We start from the raw sequence: 23,171 nt of genomic DNA on the forward strand, positions 1-23,171 counted from the left end.
TAAATATTGCAGTTGCAGGAATACAGAGGGATTTTTTTCAAGTTTTGCTGAGCCTAGGAAAGATTGGCTGTCAGCTCGGCTTTGACTTTGTCTTCTGATTGAATGACAGGTTGTAAAGCTGCTGCCTTTTTCTTAAAAAGATACAGTGGAAGAAAAGGACTGAACATGGAAACTGTAAAGCCTAATTTAACCCAATGTGCGAAGTTGTGGATAGCAGGAGCAAATACAAGTACCAGATGTGTGTCTAATAATAATATATTTAATCTATTTTTCTTTTTTCCCCCTTTTAAATACCGATCATTTGATGCGCTTTGCTCCACTCTCTGTATTATGCTGCCTGATCTGTCTGGTTTTCAACTAGGTCCGCTAAATTACGTCATGGGGGCGGGTACTTTCATTTCCTCTGCTATACAGTCCCTCACCTCTACTCGTGTTCAAACCAAAAGATCGGCGCAGTTTTTCACATGGCAGGCTTTTACGTCCTTCATACATGTTGAGATTGAGTTTATCGACTTGATGAGGGAATGTCTTGACAATCCACACAGACGTGCAACAAGTAAAATCCTACATGACTTCACGCTTTAACAGGCAGTCAAGCAGGTCGCACACCAGAAGCGCCGCGACACGACGCGCACATGACAGTTTAGTTTAACCTATCACACACCAAACGTGCACATTCGCATGATATTTAACATGAAACTAATCAGATGGCGCTCTATGGGCTGGCTGAAATATGAACTGCTTCGTGAATCGTGGCTGGGCGGCGCCGTTGTGTGTATAGAAACCTGTTTAGAATTCTAAAATCCATGGCATGGTGCTGTGCGGCGCGTCGCCGAGAGGTGCTTCTGGTGTGCTTCCTGCTTCATACAGAGGGTGAACCTAAGCACATTGGTGCCATTTTAATGTATTAAATATATATATTTTTTTAATAATCGCGATTTCTCGATTTGATTCAAAATTAAATCGTCTTAAAACGTAAATTCGAATTAATCGAAAAATTCTGAAAAATCGCCCAGCCCTAAGTCACACAGCCTAATTTACACTGATCCCTTTGAAGATTTACCCGACGTGTACTCAGGAGTTTTCCATATCAAACTTGCGAAGTCTGAACTTACAAGCAGAGGATGCAAGACTGTGTGTAGGCTACTTAATATTAAGGAAAAAGCCCTAATCAGATAGGAGAATGCGGAGCACCGTCTCTGCTTTCAGATCTCTCTATTTTCCCCCATCCACACTAACAAAGAGCAGCAGCGTTTTAAAACGAAAACAGCCTCTTCAGCGTTTCCAAAAATCATTTTCAGTGCACAAAAACTCTGGCGTAGTGTGGATGGATGACGATCCAACCATAGCAAAACTTATGCATTTTCAAAACTAAAACATTTTCAAAACGGGGCCAAAAGTAGACATCATTGGCAGGCACGTGTTCGTCTTCTCTGTAGTAAACAAAAAGTGCATCAGCTCTATCATGGCCACGAATACACCATTATACCTTATAATTGTACCTTATAAATACAATACGTGACACTTTTAACACCATTTGGAGGTGTCCATGTTGCTGAACATTGTATATAAAACAATGTGAAGACTTTTTTGGACCGTCTTTACACTTCCCTCCGGACCTTGAAAATAAAATTGGCTCAATTGCAATTAAGATCGTGTGTAGGGTCGAATCGAGATCGAGATTAACTGTGCAGCCCCACCCACAAGGTGCGCATATCCCTTCCTCCATTACACTCAAGTAGCAGACAAGCAGTAAACCTGTCTTACGTGGATTTTACAGTGTTTGCCAGTGAACTGTGTTCACCCTGGCCTGAACACTCACGGATGACTGAACTCGAGGGAGCTTGTCTTGAGAAATTGTTTTGCAAGATAGCACGATATTTTGGCAGCCCCCGCTGCAAGTATCAGCACTTTCTGTGTGGAGAACGCTTGTGCATGTGTGTTGGAAAATGTCTGTGCATGTTCATGTGCCAGCGCATTGGTAAATGTGAACTCTGCGACTATGTGTGAAAAGAGAACAGGGCCTGTGTGCATGCGTGCAAGTGTGGTAATGATTCATATCGCATCTTGCACATCGCGCTCATGTTTTAGCTTTCGTTCTGACATGCTTATAAAGGTGAGTGCCTTTTTTCCATCATGCATTACCAGCTGGTGGTGAAGGAGCTACGGAGTCTGTAAAGCCACCAGCTGTGGTTGAAGCCAGTCAGCATTTTATCATGGGGAAACTAGCGGCCACTGAACTCACCCTGCCCTTCCGGGACTAAGAAGAGGGTCATATTCTAAAAGAGTACACCGGGCCAAGGCATGTGCGAACATCCCCTTTGCATACTCGTTGTTTTATTCCAGTCCTCAGGAGTGCAAGTGGGAGTGTGATACTGCTGACTGCATAACCAGCATGGCATCTTCACTCCCTTCGCCCTGGTCAAGCATGCAGCCCCTCCTAAGCCGGGCTGGGTTTATGGATGCGGTATGAATGGACAGTGAAGCAGCATCATAACAAACTTCATTCACTTGACAGTGACCACTGTTTAGCCATATGGGAAATTCCCTGCCATGCTATACATGCGTGAGATTGCACAAGCACAATTCATCCAAAGAAACAAGGAAAGCAAAAGAAAGAAAGAACACTCAATGAAAAGATCTCTGCTAATATATTAAAAATGAGCTGAATGAACACAACTCTTGAGTTATTTTGGGGACAGCTTAATTGTTTTATGTTGAGTCCACTTAAATTTGTGAAAAATGGTTAACTTGATCGATTTGTGTTGCGATGACATGAAGGAGTTGTGTGGGACCAGTGATTCAAAGATGATTACTTGGATTTACTACATTGAATTAGTTTGTTTAAATTCAACACATAAATAGTTTGCATCACTTCAGTGCAAAAGAAAGAAAGAAAGAAAGAAACAAAGAAAGAAAGAAACAAAGAAAGAAAGAAACAAAGAAACAACAAGATCTTGGCTAATATATTAAAAATGAGCTGAATCAACACAATTCTTGAGTTTTTTGGGGACAACTTGATTGTTTTATGTTAAGTCCACTTAAATTCGTGAAAACAGTTAAGTTACCTTAATCGATTTGTGTTGGGATGACATGAAAGAGTTGTGTGGAACCAGCATTTTACAAAGAAAGAAAGAAAGAAAGAAAGAAAGAAAGAAAGAAAGAAAGAAAGAAAGAAAGAAAGAAAGAAAGAAAGAGATTGACAAAAAGATCATGGCTAATATATTAAAAATGAGCTGAATCAATGCAATTCTTGAGTTTTTTGGGGACAACTTGATTGTTTTATGTTAAGTCCACTTAAATTTGTGAAAAACAGTTAAGTTAACTTAATCGATTTGTGTTGGAACCAGTGATTCAAAGATGATTACTTGGATTTACAAAAAAAAAAAATAAGTTAAGTGGTTTTACAATTTATTTGGGCTGAATTTAAACAAACAAATTAAGTTGAACATTACTAAATTTAATTAGTTTGTTTAAAGTCAACAGATTTAAATTGTTTGCAACATTTTTGCATACATCATTTTAGTGCATTTTTACAGTGAAAGAAAGAAAGAAAGAAAGAAAGAAAGAAAGAAAGACCAACAAAAAGATTTTAGCTAATATATTAAAAATGAGCTGAATTAACACAATTCTTGAGTTATTTTGGGGACAACTTAAGTGTTTTATGTTAAGTCCACTTAAATTTGTGAAAATAGTTAAGTTAACTTAATCGATTTGTGTTGCGATGACATGAAGGAGTTGTGTGGAACCAGCATTTTTACAGTGAAAGAAATGATTCAAAGATGATTACTTGGATTTACTAAAATAATTTAAGTTAAGTGGTCATAAACAATTTATTTGGGCTGCATTTAAACAAACAAATTAGGTTGAACATTATTAAATTGAATTAGTTTGTTTAAATTCAACAACAATTTTTGCAACAATTTTGCATATATCATGTTTAGTGCATTTTACAGTGAAAGAAAGAAAGAAAGAAAGAAAGAAAGAAAGAAAGAAAGAAAGAAAGAAAGAAAGAAAAAGAAAGAACTTAGCTAATATATTAAAAATGAGCTGAATTAACACAATTCTTGAGTTATTTTGGGGACAACTTAAGTGTTTTATGTTAAGTCCATTTAAATTTGTGAAAACAGTTAAGTTAATCGTGTAGTGTGTAGAAAGAAAGAAAGAAAGAAAGAAAGAAAGAAAGAAAGAAAGAAAGAAAGAAAGAAAGAAAGAAAGAAAGAAAGAAAGAAAGAAAGAAAGAAAGAAAAGATGCATTAATTGCATAACACAGATGCCCATAATATCTGCACACAAGGAAAGAAAGCCCAGAGCTCAGCCAATGACCAACTAATGTACTTACACTAAATGCACAAGAACATTAGATGACGCAATGATCTGAAAGTCTGCTTGAAACAAAAATAACCATCTTGTAGTTAAAATTCAAGCCTGCTGGTCACGCATGAAAAGAAACTCGACTGTGTGAAGCAATAAAGTGCATCATGTCATGAGAGGCCATGTGTGGCAGTCCGCTGTCACACTCTTCATGGACAAATACTCGCTAAATTAACATTTATATTAGAAGCACAGCTAAATAATAAAGTCCAGCTTTGTGTATAATCGCAAAATAGCTGCTCAAATGACAGAAAAGACAATATAATACGTCTAAATCCAAATACTTCACCCCTTTACTTTATTTATATGAACATTTTCTACATGACCAAACCTCTATAACCCTTTAACAGGCATTGCAACCCCCTGGTTGACCTTTTATCAATAGGTTATCGTTATTATTTCAATTGCTTACTACTATTTATCAGAGCTGTGATTATTCAATACAGTACACAATTACTTTCAAAGAGTGCACCTTAAAGGGTTAAATCTGAAAAGGAAGCATGCAAAACATATCACAGTACATCAAGCATATTTGATTTGCATATCATTTCAAGAATCTGCAAATGAGCTATAATAGCTGTCTCATGACCACAATACATGCAACATGTCAGTGGTCACATCTGAGGCCAGCAGGGGAATTAGTAACTGATTGATTTGCATAGTTAAAACAAAGATGATACACTAACTATAGCTGTCACTAGCTTTTCCTATTATATAGTATATTATATGCAACTTTTAATTATATGCTAATTTTTTTCCACAGTGATTGAACATGTTTGAATTTAATAGGACTAATCTCAACATGCAATCACTTATAACTGGGCCAAATAATCTGGGATTAACTGGGTTGTGTTAGTATAGTGCATTATAAAGATCATTTGGACAGCAGTAAACCGGTGGCTGGCACATCTGGAGCGCCGCGTGCAGGCTGTTATACCTGTCCATCACTTCTCTGATCAAAAAAAGCTCATGTTGCAAGCAATTTCGGAAACGTTCAAATCATGTAAGCATCTCGATTTCCACGCAATTTAACGCACGGGGAAACCACAGCGCGCGTAAAAGTTACTCATAGCTGACTGAACAGCTGACGAAGACGCGTTGAGCAATAATCTGAAATCAAAACAATGAGAAAACGATGACTTACCGTCTACTTTTTCGGATTTTATTATAGTTAACGGCTTAATATCGACAGCTGCCGTCATGGTCACGCATTCAAACGTACAGAGTCTGTTTGTATGGTTTTTTTAAAGTTCCAAACGTGTCCTCAAAGAATAGACGCCAAGAGTTTCTTAGAAATGACACAGGTTTTCCCTCAACAAGATCCGCTGTCTGAAGTCTTGAAGTGTCTCTTTTCCTCCCTCTCTCTTTCTCCGTTGTATCTCAATCACTCTTTCATTCCCTCCCTCTGTTAGTTACCCCGGTCAGGGCGGTTCTGCGCGCGCGGAAGAGGCTGATCTCCGCGTAAAGGGGCGGTGTTTTACTCGCTGATTCACTACAATTCAATTACGCTCCAGGCTGATGTCTCTCCGTGGACGCGACTGATGACGCGACGCGCGCGCCGCCGAGGCTCACTGAAAGCGTCTAATCAGATGTGAGATCAGCGCTCACTCAACAGCAAAACAAATTTGGTGAATAATGTATTTCTGGAAATTTCGCTGATTATTTTTTATGAAAATATGTAGGCTTAAAAATTGTGTGTTTATATTTTTATAAAACAAATATAATATACCATTCACACTAGTGTCAACAAGAAGTACTAAATATTTTAACATTTAGTATTTGTATTAAATTATATTATATTATATCATACTACATTATATTATATCATATTATATTATGTCATATTATTATTATTTTATTATATTATATTATATTATATTATATTATATTATATTATATTATATTATATTATATTATATTATGTCATATTATTATATTATATTATATTATATTATATTATGTCATATTATATTATATTACATTACATTACATTACATTATATTATATTACATTACATTTTATTATATTATATTATATTATATTATATTATATTATATTATATTATATTATATTATATTATATTATATTATATTATATTATGTCATATTATTATATTATATTAAATTATATTATATTATATTATATTATGTCATATTATTATATTATATTATATTATATTATATTATATTATATTATATTATATTATATTATATTATATTACATTACATTACATTACATTATATTACATTACATTACATTACATTATATTATATTACATTACATTACATTTTATTATATTATATTATATTATATTATATTATTTCATATTATTATATTATATTATATTATATTATATTATATTATATTATATTATATTACATTACATTACATTACATTATATTATATTACATTACATTACATTACATTATATTACATTACATTTTATTATATTATATTATATTATATTATATTATATTATATTATATTATATTATATTATATTATATTGCAATCTGTGAAACTGGATAGCAATTATTAAATTTTTTATATATTTTTTTATTTTATTTTTGGACAATAAATATATAATAATATTAATATTAATAATAATATTTTTTTCACACAAACATCACTGAAACATTCAAATGGATATTTTACTTGCGCTTACCATATTTTTTAAAAACACACAGTTTAATGCAGACACCAAAATGCTGTGTAATCCTTGTGTATATGTGAATAATCTCAATCTCTCTGGATTTACTGGATTTATTAGGTATGAGTTTGAGTAAAATGTTTATATTTATATGTATTATTTAATATATAATTAATGTAATGTAATGTGTATTCGCTGATTAATGATTTATTATTGATGATGGAACATTTTCCCTTTTTCATAAAATTACAATTGGTTAAAATAACAAACATTTAAATTCCCAATACTAGGATGCAGCTGGAAGGGCAACAGCTGCGTAAAACATATGACGGAATAGTTGGCGGTTTATTCCTCCGTGGCGACCCCTGATAAATAAGGCGTATTTAAGGAAAATAAATGATTTAACAAAAATGTTTATCTCCGGTGACTGAAAAATCACGGTCATTCCTCCAAATATTGGTTTCTTAACTCTTCTGATCATAAAAAATTGTCGTCATGTAGTCTGAAAATGAAGATAAACATCTGATAATCTCTTTTAAACGTCTCATCTTCCCGTCTTATCGCTATTTATCGTTAAAAACAATGTGAACATTTATGACAATCTTCTATTCTCTTCAAGATTCATCACTCAGCTTCTGATTCATAGGTTTCCCACGATGGTTTGAATTATTTAAACACAGTTGTGCCACCACCGTTGCTTAAAAAAACCTGGACACCCCTCCCTTTTACCCCTAAGAGTAAAGGGAAGCTCCACCAATGAGATTTTCATTCAATCACCAAGCTGTCATCTGACCCAGAAGAGAGTTTGCTCATTTATATAGGCACAATTTCATCTTGGATAGTAACAGGAACTTCCCATTTGTTAATATGACTTACTGTTAGGGGGTTTGTTAAACACAGAGAAGCTGAAATTGACAAAGAGAACAGTTTCACAAAGAAAACTGCATTCACATCATGTCCACTATCTGTTGAGCAATGTCTTCAGCCCTTAATGAAAACTGTTGCCTAACTCCACTGACGCAATCTACAGCTCAAGTGTCATATCACTGCTATAGCTGGCAAAAAATCATCCATATGCTGTTCTTTGGAGAATTTAAAAGCCATGACCTCCAAATGATGAATATGACACACCTCACTCGCTCAAGGAAAAGCTGCCAAGGCCAAGACAACTATTCAGTCTATTTAAAAAACACAGATAAACAGTGTAATCTTGTGTTTTAGTATCTCATTTGTCATTGCTGACGCTATACGCTTAGTTTAAAGGGATAGTTCACCCTAATATGAATATTTACTTACCATTTATACTCTCCAAACCTTTACGTGTTTGTTTTTAGTCTATTTTACAAGAAAACAAGCTATTTTAAAGACAGTTAAAAACCTGTAACCATTGACTTCCATAGTGTTTGTTTTTCCTACTGTGGAAGTGAATGGTTACAGGTTTTCAGCATTTTTCAAAGTATCTTCTTTTGTGTTCAACAGAAAAAGAAAACAAGTAATGATCTATTTAACTTATATAATAATAGGAACACATATAAACAGTGTAATCTTATGCTTTTTAGTATCTTATTTGTTATTGTTGACATTATAAGTTCAGTTTAAAGGAATAGTTCACCCTAAAATGAAAATGTACTCACTATTTTTACTCTCCAAACTTTTATGTGTTTCTTTTTTGTCTTTTTTAAAAGAAAAGAAGCCATTTTTAAAAAAGTTGAAAACCTGTGACCATTGACCTTCATAGTATTTTCCTACTATGGAAGTCAATGGTTACAGGTTTTCAGCATTTTTCAAAGTAACTTCTTTTGTGTCCAACAGAAGAAAGAAACTCCTACATGTTTAAATTAAGTAATGATGATCTCTCTATTCAATCTATTAAAAAAAAAAACACACACAGATAAACAGTGTATCCCATGTTTTAGTATCTCATTTGAATTGTCATCATACTAAAATGAAAATGTACTAACTACTCTATAAACCTTCATGTGTTATTTTGAAGAATGCTGAAAACATGTAACCATTGACTTCCATTTTATTTGTTTTTCCTACCGTGGAAGTGAATAGTTACAGGTTTTCAGCATTTTTCAAAGTATCTTCTTTTGTGTTCAACAGAAAAAGGAAACAAGTAATGATCTATTTAATTTATATAATTAAAAAAAAACACATATAAACAGTGTAATCTTATGTTTTTTAGTATCTTATTTGTCATTGTTGACATTATAAGTTCAGTTTAGAGGAATAGTTCACCCTAAAATGAAAATGTACTCACTATTTAAACTCTTCAAACTTTTATGTGTTTCTTTTTTGTCTGCTTTACAAGACAATAAGCTATTTTGATAAAAGTTGAAAACCGTTTGGTTTCCCTACTATGGGAGTCAATGGTTACAGCTTTTCAGCATTTTTCAAAGTATCTTCTTTTGTGTTCAACAGAAGAAAGAAACAGAGAAAGTAATGATGATTTATCTATTCAATAAAAAACACATATAAACAGTGTAATCTTGTGTATTAGTATCTTTTTTGTCATTGCTGACGCTATACACTTAGTTTAAAGGGATAGTTCACCCCTCTCCAAACCTTTATGTGTTTGTTTTTGGTCTATTTTACAAGAAAATAAGCTATTTCTAAGAGAGTTAAAAACCTGTAACCATTGACTTCCATAGTGTTTGTTTTTCCTACTATGGAAGTGAATGGTTACCATTTTTCAAAGTATCTTCTTTTGTGCTCAACAGAAGAAAGAAACGAAGAAAGGAATGATGATCTATCTATTCAATCTCGTGTTTTAATATCTCAGTTGTCATTGTTGACACTATATGTTACAGGTTTTCAGCATTTTTTAAAGTATCTTCTTTTGTGTTCAACAGAAGAAACTCCTATATGTTTAAAAATTGAGTAATGATGATCTCTCTATTTTGTATATTTGAAAAAACACACAGATAAACAGTGTATCTCGTATTTTAGTATCTCATTTGAATTGTCATTACGAGACGCTCAGTTTAAAGTGATAGTTTATCCCTAAATGAAAATGTACTAACTATAAACCTTTATGTGTTTGGGGTCTTTTTTTGTCTGTTTAGCAAGAAAGGAAACTATTTTAAGGAATGCTGAAAACATGTAACCATTGACTTCCATATTATTTGTTTTTCCTACTATGGAAGTCAATGGTAACAAGTTTTGAACATTTTTTAAAGTATCTTCTTTTTTGTTTAACAGAAGAAACAAGTAGTTATGATCTATCTATTAAATTTATTTAAAAATACATTAAAAAAATGTGTAATATTGCATTTTAGTATCTCATCTGTCATTGCGAATGCTGACATTATAATCTCAGTGTAAAGGGGTAGTTCACCCTAAAAATGAAAATTTGCTCACAATTTACTTTCCCTCAAGTGAGCTGTATGCATTTCTTTTTCTGTTTAACACAAAAGCAGATAATTTTGAAGAAAGCTAAAAACCTGTAACCATTGAATAACTAAAAAAATACTATGGAAGTCAATGGTTACAGGTTTTCAACATTTTTCAAAGTAGCTTCTTTTGTGTTCGACAGAAGAAACTCCAGGTTTAAAACAATTAATAATGACAAACTTTATTTTAGGGGTTAACTCACACTGGAGCACCAGAATCACGCTATAGACTAGCGTCTGGCTAATCGTCTGCAAATGATCTGAAAGTAACGAGCGCTCTCATAACTTCGACCCAGCCCTCATAAACACCTCAGCGTATTTCCTGCCCACCTTGACTAGATCAGTAAAATCCAGCACAGGAGTTTACAGAGGATCCTCTCAATCGTTGATTTCTAATAAACACCTCTCCAATTTCATTTCTCTGGTGTGTTTGACACACTAAAAAAAGGTTCATTGAACATAATATAACATTTTTTTTTTTGGCAAACAATTTATATGTGCTGAATTTAAGCAGAATTTTTTTTTTTTTTTAGTAATGCTCAATTTAATTTGTTTCAATTCAGCTCATATAAAATGTTTACAACCACTTATCACTTAAAAAAAATAGTATAACTTAAAAACAATTCAAGTTACAAACAAAAAAGAGAAACTGATTAAACATAAATCTGTGAAACTAATAACTAAATAATAATTAGTAAGTGTAGTCGACACGACAGCATCTTTTTTGAAAACCAGGCCGTAGCCAGCCTGGTTAAAGGGGTGCTTCTTTTTTCTCAAAACGTGTGTTCGCCTCTTTTCTATTTAATTGTGAGGTTTAAACAATGCATTTTACTGACATTTTAAGACGTCATTTAATAGGCAAATAACAAACTGGCAAGCACATTCAACTTTTCTCAGTCAGAATTTGGCCATTGAATAATGAAAAAATTTAATATAATGAACATTATACAATAATAATAATAATAATAATAATAATAATAATAATAATAATAACAATAAAATAATAAAAAATGAAACAATAATAATAATAACAACAACAACAACAACAACAATAATAATAATAATAGTAATAACAATAATAGTATTAATAAAAAATGTAAAAATTATAATAACAATAACAACAACAACAACAACAACAACAACAACAATAATAATAATAATAGTAATAACAATAATAGTAATAATAATAAAAAAATATAATAACAATAACAACAACAACAACAACAACAACAACAACAACAACAAAAACAATAATAATAATAATAATAATAATAATAATAATAATAATAATAATAATAATAATAATAATGCAGAGCTTGACGATTTTTCTAGCCTCTCCTGCAAAAAAGTAACCTTGAAAATTCAAGGATAACAACAATCGGCAAATTAGTATTACAATTTGCTGTAATATGGGCCACTTTTGGTGCTCCATGCCTTTTTATTGGTCATTTTTTTCTCAAATATAAGGTCCAAGATTAAGAATGAAGGTTATTTGTGAAATAATTATAAAGTAGTGAAAGATAATATCACTGAGGGCCGACAGAGGATTCTGCTTGGTCCTAAAGCCTTCTGTGATTGATCATTTTTACAATTTATGATGGCATAGCAGCCAAAATAGGACAAATGTATGTAGCTCATGAATGGGACCAATTCTGGACCTTTGGGAGTGTTGGGGTGGGTCTAAAAACTTGAATGTTGAAACTCAACAGAAAAGTGCAAAACGGTCTCAAAAATGTGCATTTTCAGGCCAATATTTTGATATTGACTTGAAATAGAGTTGTGTAAACACCTTATGGAAAGGATTAGCAGCTCTGTTGGTGAGATTCACTGTATAATTTTACCAATTGTTAATAAATAAGAAAATAAAAATGTAAAGACAAAGTAAATGGTACACTTTAAACACATTGCGTTTGCTCAAACTGCTTATTTTTAATGATCTGAAACAAGTTTTTTGGGGGGGACAACTTAATTATTTTAAATTCAACCCACTAAAATTGGTAAAAACTAATAAGTTCACTTATTTCCTTCATGTTGTGTGGATCCCATTTTACAGTGTGCACTATTCTTTCACACAAACATAGATTGAACATTAAATAATTAAGTTGCCTCCACCCTACAAAAAACACAACAACTTCAGAATTGTGTTGTTTCAACTAATTTTAAAAGAGTACTTTAAACAAGCAGTAAAAGTCTTTTATTTATTTATTTATTTATTTTTTGAGTGTACAATCCTGGAAGGAAAGCATGACCAGTTCCCTTTGAAACATCTCCAGCCTCAACGAATGCCTGTCTGGTTTTGACTCATGTTGTGAATGGTTTCAAATTGAGTTTCACAAATCGAATCCCGCTACTTATGGATCTGACTCGCGTCTGAAAGGAGCTGAATGGACGAGAGCCTGCGACTGCTCACAAAAAAAAAATGATGTTTGTTCTTTGTTCAAACGACTTACATTAAATAAGCTGAAACAACTTTATTATTTTAACAACAAGACAACTTTATTGTTTTATATTCAATCTACTTAAATTTGTAAAAATAATAATAATAATAATAAGTTAACTTAGTTCCTTCATGCTGTCCCAACACACATCGATTCAGCCCAGGCTCATTCTGAAATCGTACCGCTATATACATTTCTGGAGAGCATGTCCCAGGACGTATGTTGTTTTTGTAATATTTGTTTTCACGAATCCACCTGAGGCCGCTTTATAAGCTTTTTGAGATCTCAAATTTTTCTTGCGATTGCAAGCCGCTGTTGACTGACTGACTGACTGAGTGATCAACTGACCCGCTTTTCTTCTTCCCTAAACCCAACCGATAGTGTTTTCAAAAGCGTTGATTCAAAAATCAGGGCTTTTCTTTTTTCGGACGGCTTTTGTATACTGTCGCTCAGGTTTAGGGAAGCGAGCGGGCGGGCAGGTCGATCGGTAAGATTGGTTGGGTTTAGGGAAGGAGGAGGGCGGGTCGGCCGATTGGCCGGTCGCGCAGTCAATCATCCGGTCAGTCGGAAAGCGGCCTCTGGTGGGTTCACGCGAGAACAGCGCGGGCGTGAACCGCACTCGCGAGAGGCATCTGAGATGCGAAAAGCGCACAACAGCGGCCTCTCGCGGATTCGCGAAAACAAAAACTGCAGCCGTACGTACCTGCCGGGACGTATTCCGTGGTCTCCAGAAATGTCCGCGAGACTACGTTTCCACAATGAGCCCGGGTTGTGATTTTGTCTTACATGCTTTTTCTTCACCAGACTCAAACTCCGTTATCGTGGTTAACTCCTCTCTGCATCTCAAGTCCGCCAACGTACGGAGCTGGATACTACTAAAAGTGCGTACTGGATAAACCAATAACATTAGGAAAGCCGTCCATAGGAAGGTAAACAGTCAGCTGATAAGCGCGAAAAGGAACGGCATCATACCGCCCCCTAGCGTTCATTTTAAAAATTAAATGCAGCCATATGTATCTCTGGCTACATAATTTGAGATCTCCAGAAATGTACACAGGGCTACGTTTTCAGAATTGAATCTATTGTCTGGAACCCAGCATGAAAGACACCCGAGGAAAACCACACTAACATGGGGAGAACATGCAAACTCCACACAGAAATGCCAACTGACCCAGGCAGGACCTAAACCAGCGACCTTTTTGCTGTGAGTTGACAGTGCTAACCACTGAGCCACCATGCCAACATAAAAAAAAAATCAGAAATGAGAATCAGAAATCATAAGAAATCAGTTATTAGAAATGAGTTATTAAAATTATTATGTTTGGAAATGTGTTCTTTCCATCAAACAGAAATGTATAAGAGGGTAATAATTCAGGAGGGCTGATGATCTTCAACTGTACATCTCTGGCTCGTTTCCTAAGCGGATCCCACTAGTTTTGACAACTGTGTGAACGGCTGCCTAAAACACTTATCCGCGTCCTCTCAGATCGCTGCGTTTCCGTAAAACTAATTCCGGCGTCCCGTATTTTCTACAAAGAGCCCAATGGAAACCTGAGGTATAAGAAATGTGAGCGGCTCAGGTCTCTGTGTTCAGAATAACCCTATTAGCTGGGTCAATACGCCAGCGGTGCGCATCTGCGAGCGCCGGGGAGCCAGAGGTATTGATTGGCTATGGATTTTTAAACAGGGGTTCTACAGAGTGTCCATTAAGCTGTCTGGATAGTGTTTCATCCGACAGATATGAGCGATTATGGAAATGGCGGAGGCTTTATGGGGCTTCTTCTGTGGTGGCAAGAAGCCGTCAATGAGAGCTGAAGGGGCGAAAGGGGATGTATTTAATTTTGTTTTGAATTTTTTTTATTAAGATTGCATAAAAATATGGCAAACCCTAAATAATATGTTTATCAACAGTCTAGTTTATGACAATCAGAATATTAGTTGTAGTATTTAAATAGTATTTGGCATTAATATTAATAATAATAATAATAATAATAATAATAATAATAATAATAATAATAATAACTATGTATCTTTATCTTTGTTATAATAATAATAATAAATATTATTATTATTATTATTATTATTATTATTATTATTATTATTATTATTATTATTATTATTAAAACATAAGCATAATAATAACAACAATAATAATAATTATTATTATTATTATTAAATTTTATTAATTTTATTATTGTGTTTATGGTATTTATAATAATAACTATAATAATAATATTAATTATCACTATTATTATCGTTATTATTATTATATTTATTAATATTATTATTATTATTATTAATATTAAAATTTATTTATTTTATTTTTTATTATTATTATCATCATTAAAGTTGTTATTATTATTATCAGTATTTTATAGTTATTATAATATTTACCATACTCATAATAATAATAATCATAATCATAATAAATATGTATCATTATTTTTATAATTATTTATTTATTATTTCTATAGTTATTATTATTATTATTATTATTATTATTATTATTATTATTATTATTATTATTATTATTATTAATAATAATAATAATAATAATAATAATATTGATAATAATAATAATAATAATAATAATAATAATAATAATAATAATAACCATAATAATAATAATAATAATAATAATAGTAATAATAATAATAATAATAATAATAATAATAATAATAATTAGTATTAGTAGTAGAAGTAGTCGTAGTAGTAGTAGTAGTAGTAGTAGTAGTAGTAGTAGTAGTAGTAGTAGTAGTAGTTATAGTGGTAGCAATTTTAAAGCAATTTTTAAGTTCAAAATTATTAAACTGGTCAACTAGATAATCCTTTAACTTGCACTTTAAGATCTTGCAAAAGAAAAAAAACTCAACAAATATTACATTAATATATGTGAGTTATTAAAACTACTATTTTTTTTTTTAATTGTCTATAAAACATATTTTCCTGATAATATATAGTTTAGTCATGTTTAGATTTTTGTTATATAGTATAGATCCAAACACCATCCCATCAACATCATCTTATAACAGCTTAAATAATGGGAAGGGGGAAGGGAGTTTAATGGAAGGAGTGAATCTGGCACTTTTCCCCTCCTGTCAGTCACTCATTCTCCAGTTCCTCGACCCCCTCTCGCTGCTCCGCTTTGTTTTAAGTCTTAATGAGCTCCTTGTATGTAGTTTTAAAAGGATAGAGCAGGCTCCCTTGCGCCCAGAGGCGGCCATTAAGACTAATGGGCTCGCTGACTAATATCAGACACAGAGGTTTGCTGAGTGGCCCTTTTTCTCCTTTTAAGAAAGGACGCCATATATGTCTGCAGACTGTCACTGATATGAGGCTGTGATAAGTTTAATGATGCCATTTTTACTCCAGTGTGTCATAATCTGATTGGGTGCAACAGCTCTGTTTGCAATAATAATAATAATAATAATAATAATAATAATAATAATAATAATAATAATAATAATAATAATAATAATCAATAAAACTTGCTTAAATGACTACATTTATTTAAACAGGAGTATTTATTTATATTTATTTATTTATAATTAATTATTTTATTATTTTATTATTTATTTATTTATTTATTTTTATTATTCATTTAATTATATTTATTTGCTTATATTTTATATTTATTTATTTATTTTTATTATTATCCATTTATTTTTTATTTATTTTTATCTATTTATTTATTTAATTATATTTATTTATTTTTATTATTTTATTATTTATCGGTATTTATTTACTTATTTATTTTATTATTTATTTTTATTTATTTTGATTTTTTTATTTAGCTATGTTTATTTTTTATTATATATTTATTTATTTTTATTTATTTATTTATTTATATTTATTTATTTTTTATTTTTAATATTCATCATTTAAATTATTTTTATTTATTTATATTTATTTATTCATTTATTTATTTTTATTATTCATTTGTTTATTTTTATTATTTGTTTATTTGTTTGTTTATTTTTATTTATTTATTTTTATTAATATTTGTTTTTAATTATTTTATTATGTATTTATTCATATTTATATATATATATATATATATATATATATATATATATATATATATATATATATATATATATATAATTTTTTTTACTTTTTTTAATTAAGACTGTGGCTTCAGACTGAAGTAATGCTATTAAGCTTTAAAGAACATAAAAAGTTAAATATTAAATTAGATTATTAAATTAAATATATTAAATTAGTTAAGAATTAAATTCTAACAGAAAACAATTCCACAATTTTACAAATTTTACTGTATTTTTCATCATCACAAAGCTTTGTTATTCCAAACTTTTATCCGATTTTTTGTTTGTAGTAAATCGGATTTGTGAAGTGAACCTTTAAGTGAACTGATAAACCTTTAAAGACAGACATTTCAGGAGCCCAGAGGATGTTAATTGATTATATTCACCTTTACTAATTCAACTTATTTTAATAGCATGAATTGGAAAAACTACATTACCCATGATGCTGTACAAAACAGATCTACCAATCAGAAAGTAAGAGTGAGCAAAGTGCGCCAAAAGAGATCTTTAGCACTGCCCACTCCCATAAAGCTAAGTAAATTACTTCATTGAGATGTTCTCAAAATAAATAAATAAATGTTCAGTACACTGAAATATGGGTGGCAAAGTGGCTCAGTGGTTAGCACTGTCGTTTCAAAGCAAGACGGTCACTGGTTCGAGTCCCAGCTGGGCCAGTTGGGCTAGACTCAAACCCTGTTATCGCGATTAACTCCTCTCATGAGCCACTGTACAAACTGGTAACAGCAGGAAACCCGTCCACATGGAGGTAAGTCGTCCATGTGGGGGTAAGCATTAAGCTGGTTAGTGTGAAAAGGAACGGCATCATACTGCCCCATAGTGTTTGTTTTAAAGATGAAATGCAGCCATGCGTACCTCTGGCTACATAATTCGAGATCTCTAGAAATGTATACAAGGATATGTTTTCAAAATGAGTCTATGTTGTGAATAGAAAGAGTATTTCAGAAGCAGAGTCACTGATAAAGTGTACTCTAGTCTATATTTAATTTTTCCATGATTCTTGTCTTGTTGGTCGATGTAATAGAAGATAAAATATCATCATGTACTACCAGCCGGCCCTGACTGAGACCTGCATTGCTCCTGAACCGTAGTGTAACACGATTTCTCAGAAAGCTCATCTATGCAGCCAACACTTCTGGAACTATAACTTCTGCATGAACACGGGGGAGTTTTGGTTTTGATTCATAAAAGCGAAATCCATTCATTCTCCAACTTGGATCGCCAGCAACGTCTTAAGTTGTTGACTCCCCAAAACAAGCAGTCTCCAGGATACAGCGCAGGAAAACACACTTACTGGAAGAGCATGTGCTGCGTGTGCTTTAGGACTGCTGGATGGGAATTTAAGAGTTCATTACCTCCGTTCAGACACACACACACACACACACACACTCACACACACACACTGCTCTGCTGTGGTCATGGTTTAAACACGGTTATGCACAAGTACAGTACAGCATCAATAATGGATGCATTCGAGAAACAAGCCATGAGTGCTAACAGGAAGAATGAATGAATGAATGAATGAATGAATGAAAGGATAACAAAAATAAAAAAGAATGAGTAAATGAATGAAAGAAAGAAGAGAGAAAAAAGAAAGAAATAAAATAACAAATGAATGAATAAATGAATGAATGAATGAATGAATGAATGAATGAATGAATGAATGAATGAATGAATGAATGAATGAATGAATGAATGAACAACAAAATAAAAAGAATAATTAAATGAATGAAAGAAAGAAGAGAGAAAAAAGAGAGAAAGAAATAAAATAACAAATGAATGAATGAATGAATGAAAGAATAAATGAATGAATGAATGAAAGTATTGAATGAAAGAATAAATATATAAAAGAAGAGAGAAAAAATAAAAGAATGAATGAATGAATGAATTAATTAATTAATTAAGAGAAGAAGAATGACAAATTCACGAACATGCAAATGAACGAACATACAAATGATCAAAAGAAAGAAAGAAATTATTTAATTAATTAATAGTTAAATTAACAAATATATGAATGAACAAACAAACAAACAAACGATTGAAAGAAAAAAGAATGAATGAATGAAAGAAAGAAACAAAGGATTGAATGAATGAATGAATGAATGAATGAATGAATGAACAAACAAACAAAGAAAGAAAGAAAGAAAAATATTGAATGAATGAATTTATGAATGAATGAACGAACAAGTGAACATATAAATGAATGAATGAATGAATGAACAATCGAAAATAATGAATAATGAATGAATAAGCGAATTAAAGAATTAATTAATTACCGAAAATACAAATGAACGAACAAACAAACGATTGAAAGAAAAAAGAAACAACAAATGAAAGAAAGAAACAAACGATAAAATGAATGAACGAATGAATGAAGAAAGAAAGAAAGAAAGAAAGAAAGAAATAAAGAAAGAAAGGAAAAAATGAATAAATGAATGAACAAACGAAAGAAAAAAATGAACGATCGAACGAAAGAAATGAATGATCGAATGAAAGGACGGACGGACGAATGAAAAAAGAATGAATGGATGAATGAACAAACAAACCAACCAACCAACAAAAAAAGAAAAAAAAACGAAAGAATTGAAGAAAAAAATAAAGTTTGGAAAAAAGAGTGAATGAATGAAGGAACAAATGAACAAACAAACATATGAATGAACGAACAAACGATCAAACGATCAAAAGAAAAAAAAATAAAGGATTGAAAGAAATAATTAATGAATGAATCAATTAATCTTTTACAAATAAGCTGATAAACAGTGTGAAATCAAAATAAGCTATATGCCTTAAAACACATAAGTTGATGAATAAACTCTGAATCACACGTATCCCTTATAAACTGTGAATCAAAGTTCCAGCAGACACACTTCACCACACAATCTACTGTACACCACACTGCAGCACCAGATAAAGCAACACTGGGGAACTTACTATTGACTTTCTCACAGTGATACTGATCATTAAACAATGTAGCATTCACACGTCAATGAGTGTGTGTGTGTGTGTGTGTGTGTGTGTGTATGTGTGAGCCTGTGTGCGCGTCTGAGTTAGTTAAACTGAACCCTAAAAAGCAGATGGGGGTTTACCGATGCTTGAACAAAGGCTAAGCTCTTTCTTATCAATTAGCACTGCTAAAAGGGACATCTCTCTCCTCCATTAGCTCCACCACGTGTCTGCTATTCACCCCATTGTGTGGCAAATTAAATTACATCCCTCCATCTCGCCTCTCCCCTCCTCCGGTCGCTTTTTCTTTGTTCACACACACTCAGACACACACACATACACTCCGCTCTGCAGTCCATTGATCTGAGAGGTCAGAGAGCTGCTGTCGTCCTCCATCCATCACAAACTGCAGGAATGCAATGATACGCCGGCCAAGAGCCTTCAAAATACTGACTTTATTAACTCACACTCGTCTTATTGCACATCTGGATGACGCTGTCGCTTCTGTGTAACCTCAACGGCGTCGTGGACTGAGAAATCACAATATTCAGACATATATCATTCTACTTTACAAACATTGGGAACATTTTAGCACTCAAAACTTTTAATGTTAGTCTATAATCAGCTTATTTTGAAGCCAATGATGTCCACAGATGATGATCAACACACTTTTATATCACTGCCTGCTTAGCTCCGCCCATTAATTAACTCTGCTGTAAGTAAATAACAACTCTCTGGTGTAAAAGTAAGTCTATTAACTCCGCCTCCACTGAAAATGAGGAACACCAACTCCTACATCACTGACTATTTAGCTCCACCCATTGATTAACACTGCAGTAGGTAAATAACAAATTTACTGTGTAATAATGTCTAAACTCCGCCTCCACTGAAGATGATCAACACCTACTTCAGCAATACTGCCTAATTAGCTCCGCCCACTGATTCAATTAGCAGCAGATAATTATGCAATAGAGTCTAAACTCCGCCTCCCCATAGGATGATCCACGTCTACTTCTGCATCACTGTCAGTTTAGCTCCGCCCACTGATTCACACAGCAGCAAATAAATAACCACTTTATTGTATGTCTAAACTCCGCCTTCACAGAAAATGATCAACACCTACTTCTGCATCATTGCATATTTAGCTCCACCTACTGATTCACACTGCAGTAACAACTTTATTGTGTAATAATGCATCTAAACTCCGCCTCCAAGGAAGATGATCAACACCTGCTTCTGCGTCACAGCCTATTTAGCTCCGCCCATTGATTAACACTGCAGTAAGTAAATGACAACTTTTTGTGTAAAAGTATGTCCAAACTCCGCCTCCACTACAGATAATCAACACCTAACACTGCCTGTGTAGCTCCGCCCACTGATTCACACTGCAGTAAAAACTTTATTGCATAATTATGTCTAAACTCCGCCTCTAAAGATGATGATCAACACCTACTCCTCATCACTGCCTAATTAGCTCCACCCACTGCTTTACACTGTAGTAAGTAAATAACGACTTCATTATGTAATAATGTCTAAACTCCGCCTCCACTGAAGATGATCAACACCTACTTCTACATAACTGCCTGTTTAGCTCCACCCACTTCTTGGATTTCCAGTAGATAAACATGCAATAGAGTCTAAACTCCGCCTCCCCATAGGATGATCCACGTCTACTTCTGCATCACTGTCAGTTTAGCTCCGCCCACTGATTCACACAGCAGCAAATAAATAACCACTTTATTTTATGTCTAAACTCCGCCTCCACAGAAAATGATCAACACCTACTTCTGTCTCACTGCCTATTTAGCTCCGCCCATTAATTAACACTGCTGTGAGTAAACAACAACTTTATTGTGTAATAATGTGTCTAAACTCCGCCTCCACAGATGATGATCAACACCTACTCCAACATCACTGCCTATTTAGCTCCGCCCAGTGATTCAAACTGCAGTAAACAACTTTATTATATAGTAGTGTCTAAAGTTCGCCTCCAAAGATGATCAACACCAACTTCTACATCGTGACTGTTTAGCTCCGCCCACTAATTCACACTGCAATAGGTAAATAATCACTTAACTATGTACTGTAATAGAGTTTAAACTCTACCTTCACTGAAGATGAGCAACACCTACTACTGCATCACTACCTGTTTAGCCCCGCCCATCGATTCATACTGTATTAAGTGAATGTCAACTTCCTCATGTAAACTCCACCTCCACTGAAGATGATCAACACCTACTTCTACATCATGACTGTTTAGCTCCGCCCACTGATTCACACTGCAGTAGGTAAACACATCTACTGTGTAATTGTGTTTAAACTCCGCCTCCAAAGATAATAATCCACACCTACTCCTACATCACTGCCTAATCTGCTCCGCCCACTGCTTCACACTAAGTAAATAGCGATTTTTATTATTTAATAGTATCTAAACTCCGCCTTCCCTGAAGATGAGCAACACCTACTTTGACTTTGCTGCCTTTTTAGCTCCGCCCAGTGATACAAGCGGCAGTTTAAACTGTTTAAACTCCACCTTCAGAGATGATGATGAACACCTACTTGTACATTACTGCCTATTTAGCTCCGCCCACTGCTCTGCTTCACACTGTAGTAAGTAAATAATGACTTTATTAGGCAAAAGTATCTAAACTCCGCCTCCACTGTAGACGAGCAACACCTACTTCGACTTCGCTGCCTATTTAGCTCCGCCTATTGATTCATGCTATAGTAAGTGACAACTTCATTATGTAATAGTGTCTAAACTCCGCCTCCACAGAATATGATCAACACATATTCCTACATCACTCCCTGTTTAGCTCCGCCCACCGATTCACGCTGTAGAAACAACTTCATTGTGTGATAATGTCTAAACTCCGCCTCCAAAGATGATGATCAACACCTACTTTTACATAACTGCCTGTTTAGCTCCGCCCACTGCTTCAATTTGCAATAGATAAATATGCAATAGAGTCTAAACTCCGCCTCTACATAAGATGATCCACATCTACTTCTGCATCACTGTCAGTTTAGCTCCTCCCATTGATTCATACTGCAGTAAGTGAACGGCGTCCGCCCTTTAGTGTTCGTTTTAAAGATGAAATGCAGCCATACGTACTTTTGGCTACATATTTCACGTTCTCCAGAAATGTATATAGGGCTACGTTTTCAGAATGAGCCTGTGTTGCATTAAGTCCTCTACATCTTGAATGGGATGAGGGCGAGCATATTAACAGCACATTTGAAATTTTCATGTGACCTGTCCCTTTAATTATGCAAATACCAAATGTTCAGCTTGCATAAGTGTTTTG

At 33.2% G+C, this 23,171-nt stretch overlaps 1 protein-coding gene and 1 long non-coding RNA gene across 10 annotated transcripts in view; one reads left to right on the forward strand and one right to left on the reverse strand.

Moving 5' to 3' along the window:
- The window catches only part of ets1 (ETS proto-oncogene 1, transcription factor), a 91,519-nt gene that overhangs the window by 42,586 nt on the left and 25,762 nt on the right, over window positions 1–23,171 (reverse strand). For 4 of the 8 annotated variants that reach the window (XR_015514130.1, XR_015514131.1, NM_001017558.3 and 1 more), the window contains 1 exon segment: window positions 5,519–5,763. Coding sequence is in view for 2 of the 4 variants with exons in the window: in NM_001017558.3 (NP_001017558.3) it covers window positions 5,519–5,576 (58 nt within the window). In the remaining 2 variants the exon portion in view is untranslated. 8 annotated transcript variants of the gene reach the window in all.
- Window positions 39–5,760, forward strand: LOC147839830 (uncharacterized). 2 transcript variants are annotated; one of them, XR_015515429.1, is made up of 3 exons: window positions 39–3,737; window positions 3,957–4,030; window positions 4,155–5,756. It is a non-coding gene; the product is annotated as an uncharacterized LOC147839830 (long non-coding RNA). The 2 variants fall into 2 exon arrangements; XR_015515430.1 differs by having other exon boundaries at window positions 280–3,716; window positions 4,155–5,760.

This window comes from Danio rerio, chromosome 18 (genome assembly GCF_052040795.2).
Source record: "Danio rerio strain M-AB ecotype USA chromosome 18, GRCz13ab, whole genome shotgun sequence".
Taxonomy (NCBI): Eukaryota; Metazoa; Chordata; class Actinopteri; order Cypriniformes; family Danionidae; genus Danio; species Danio rerio.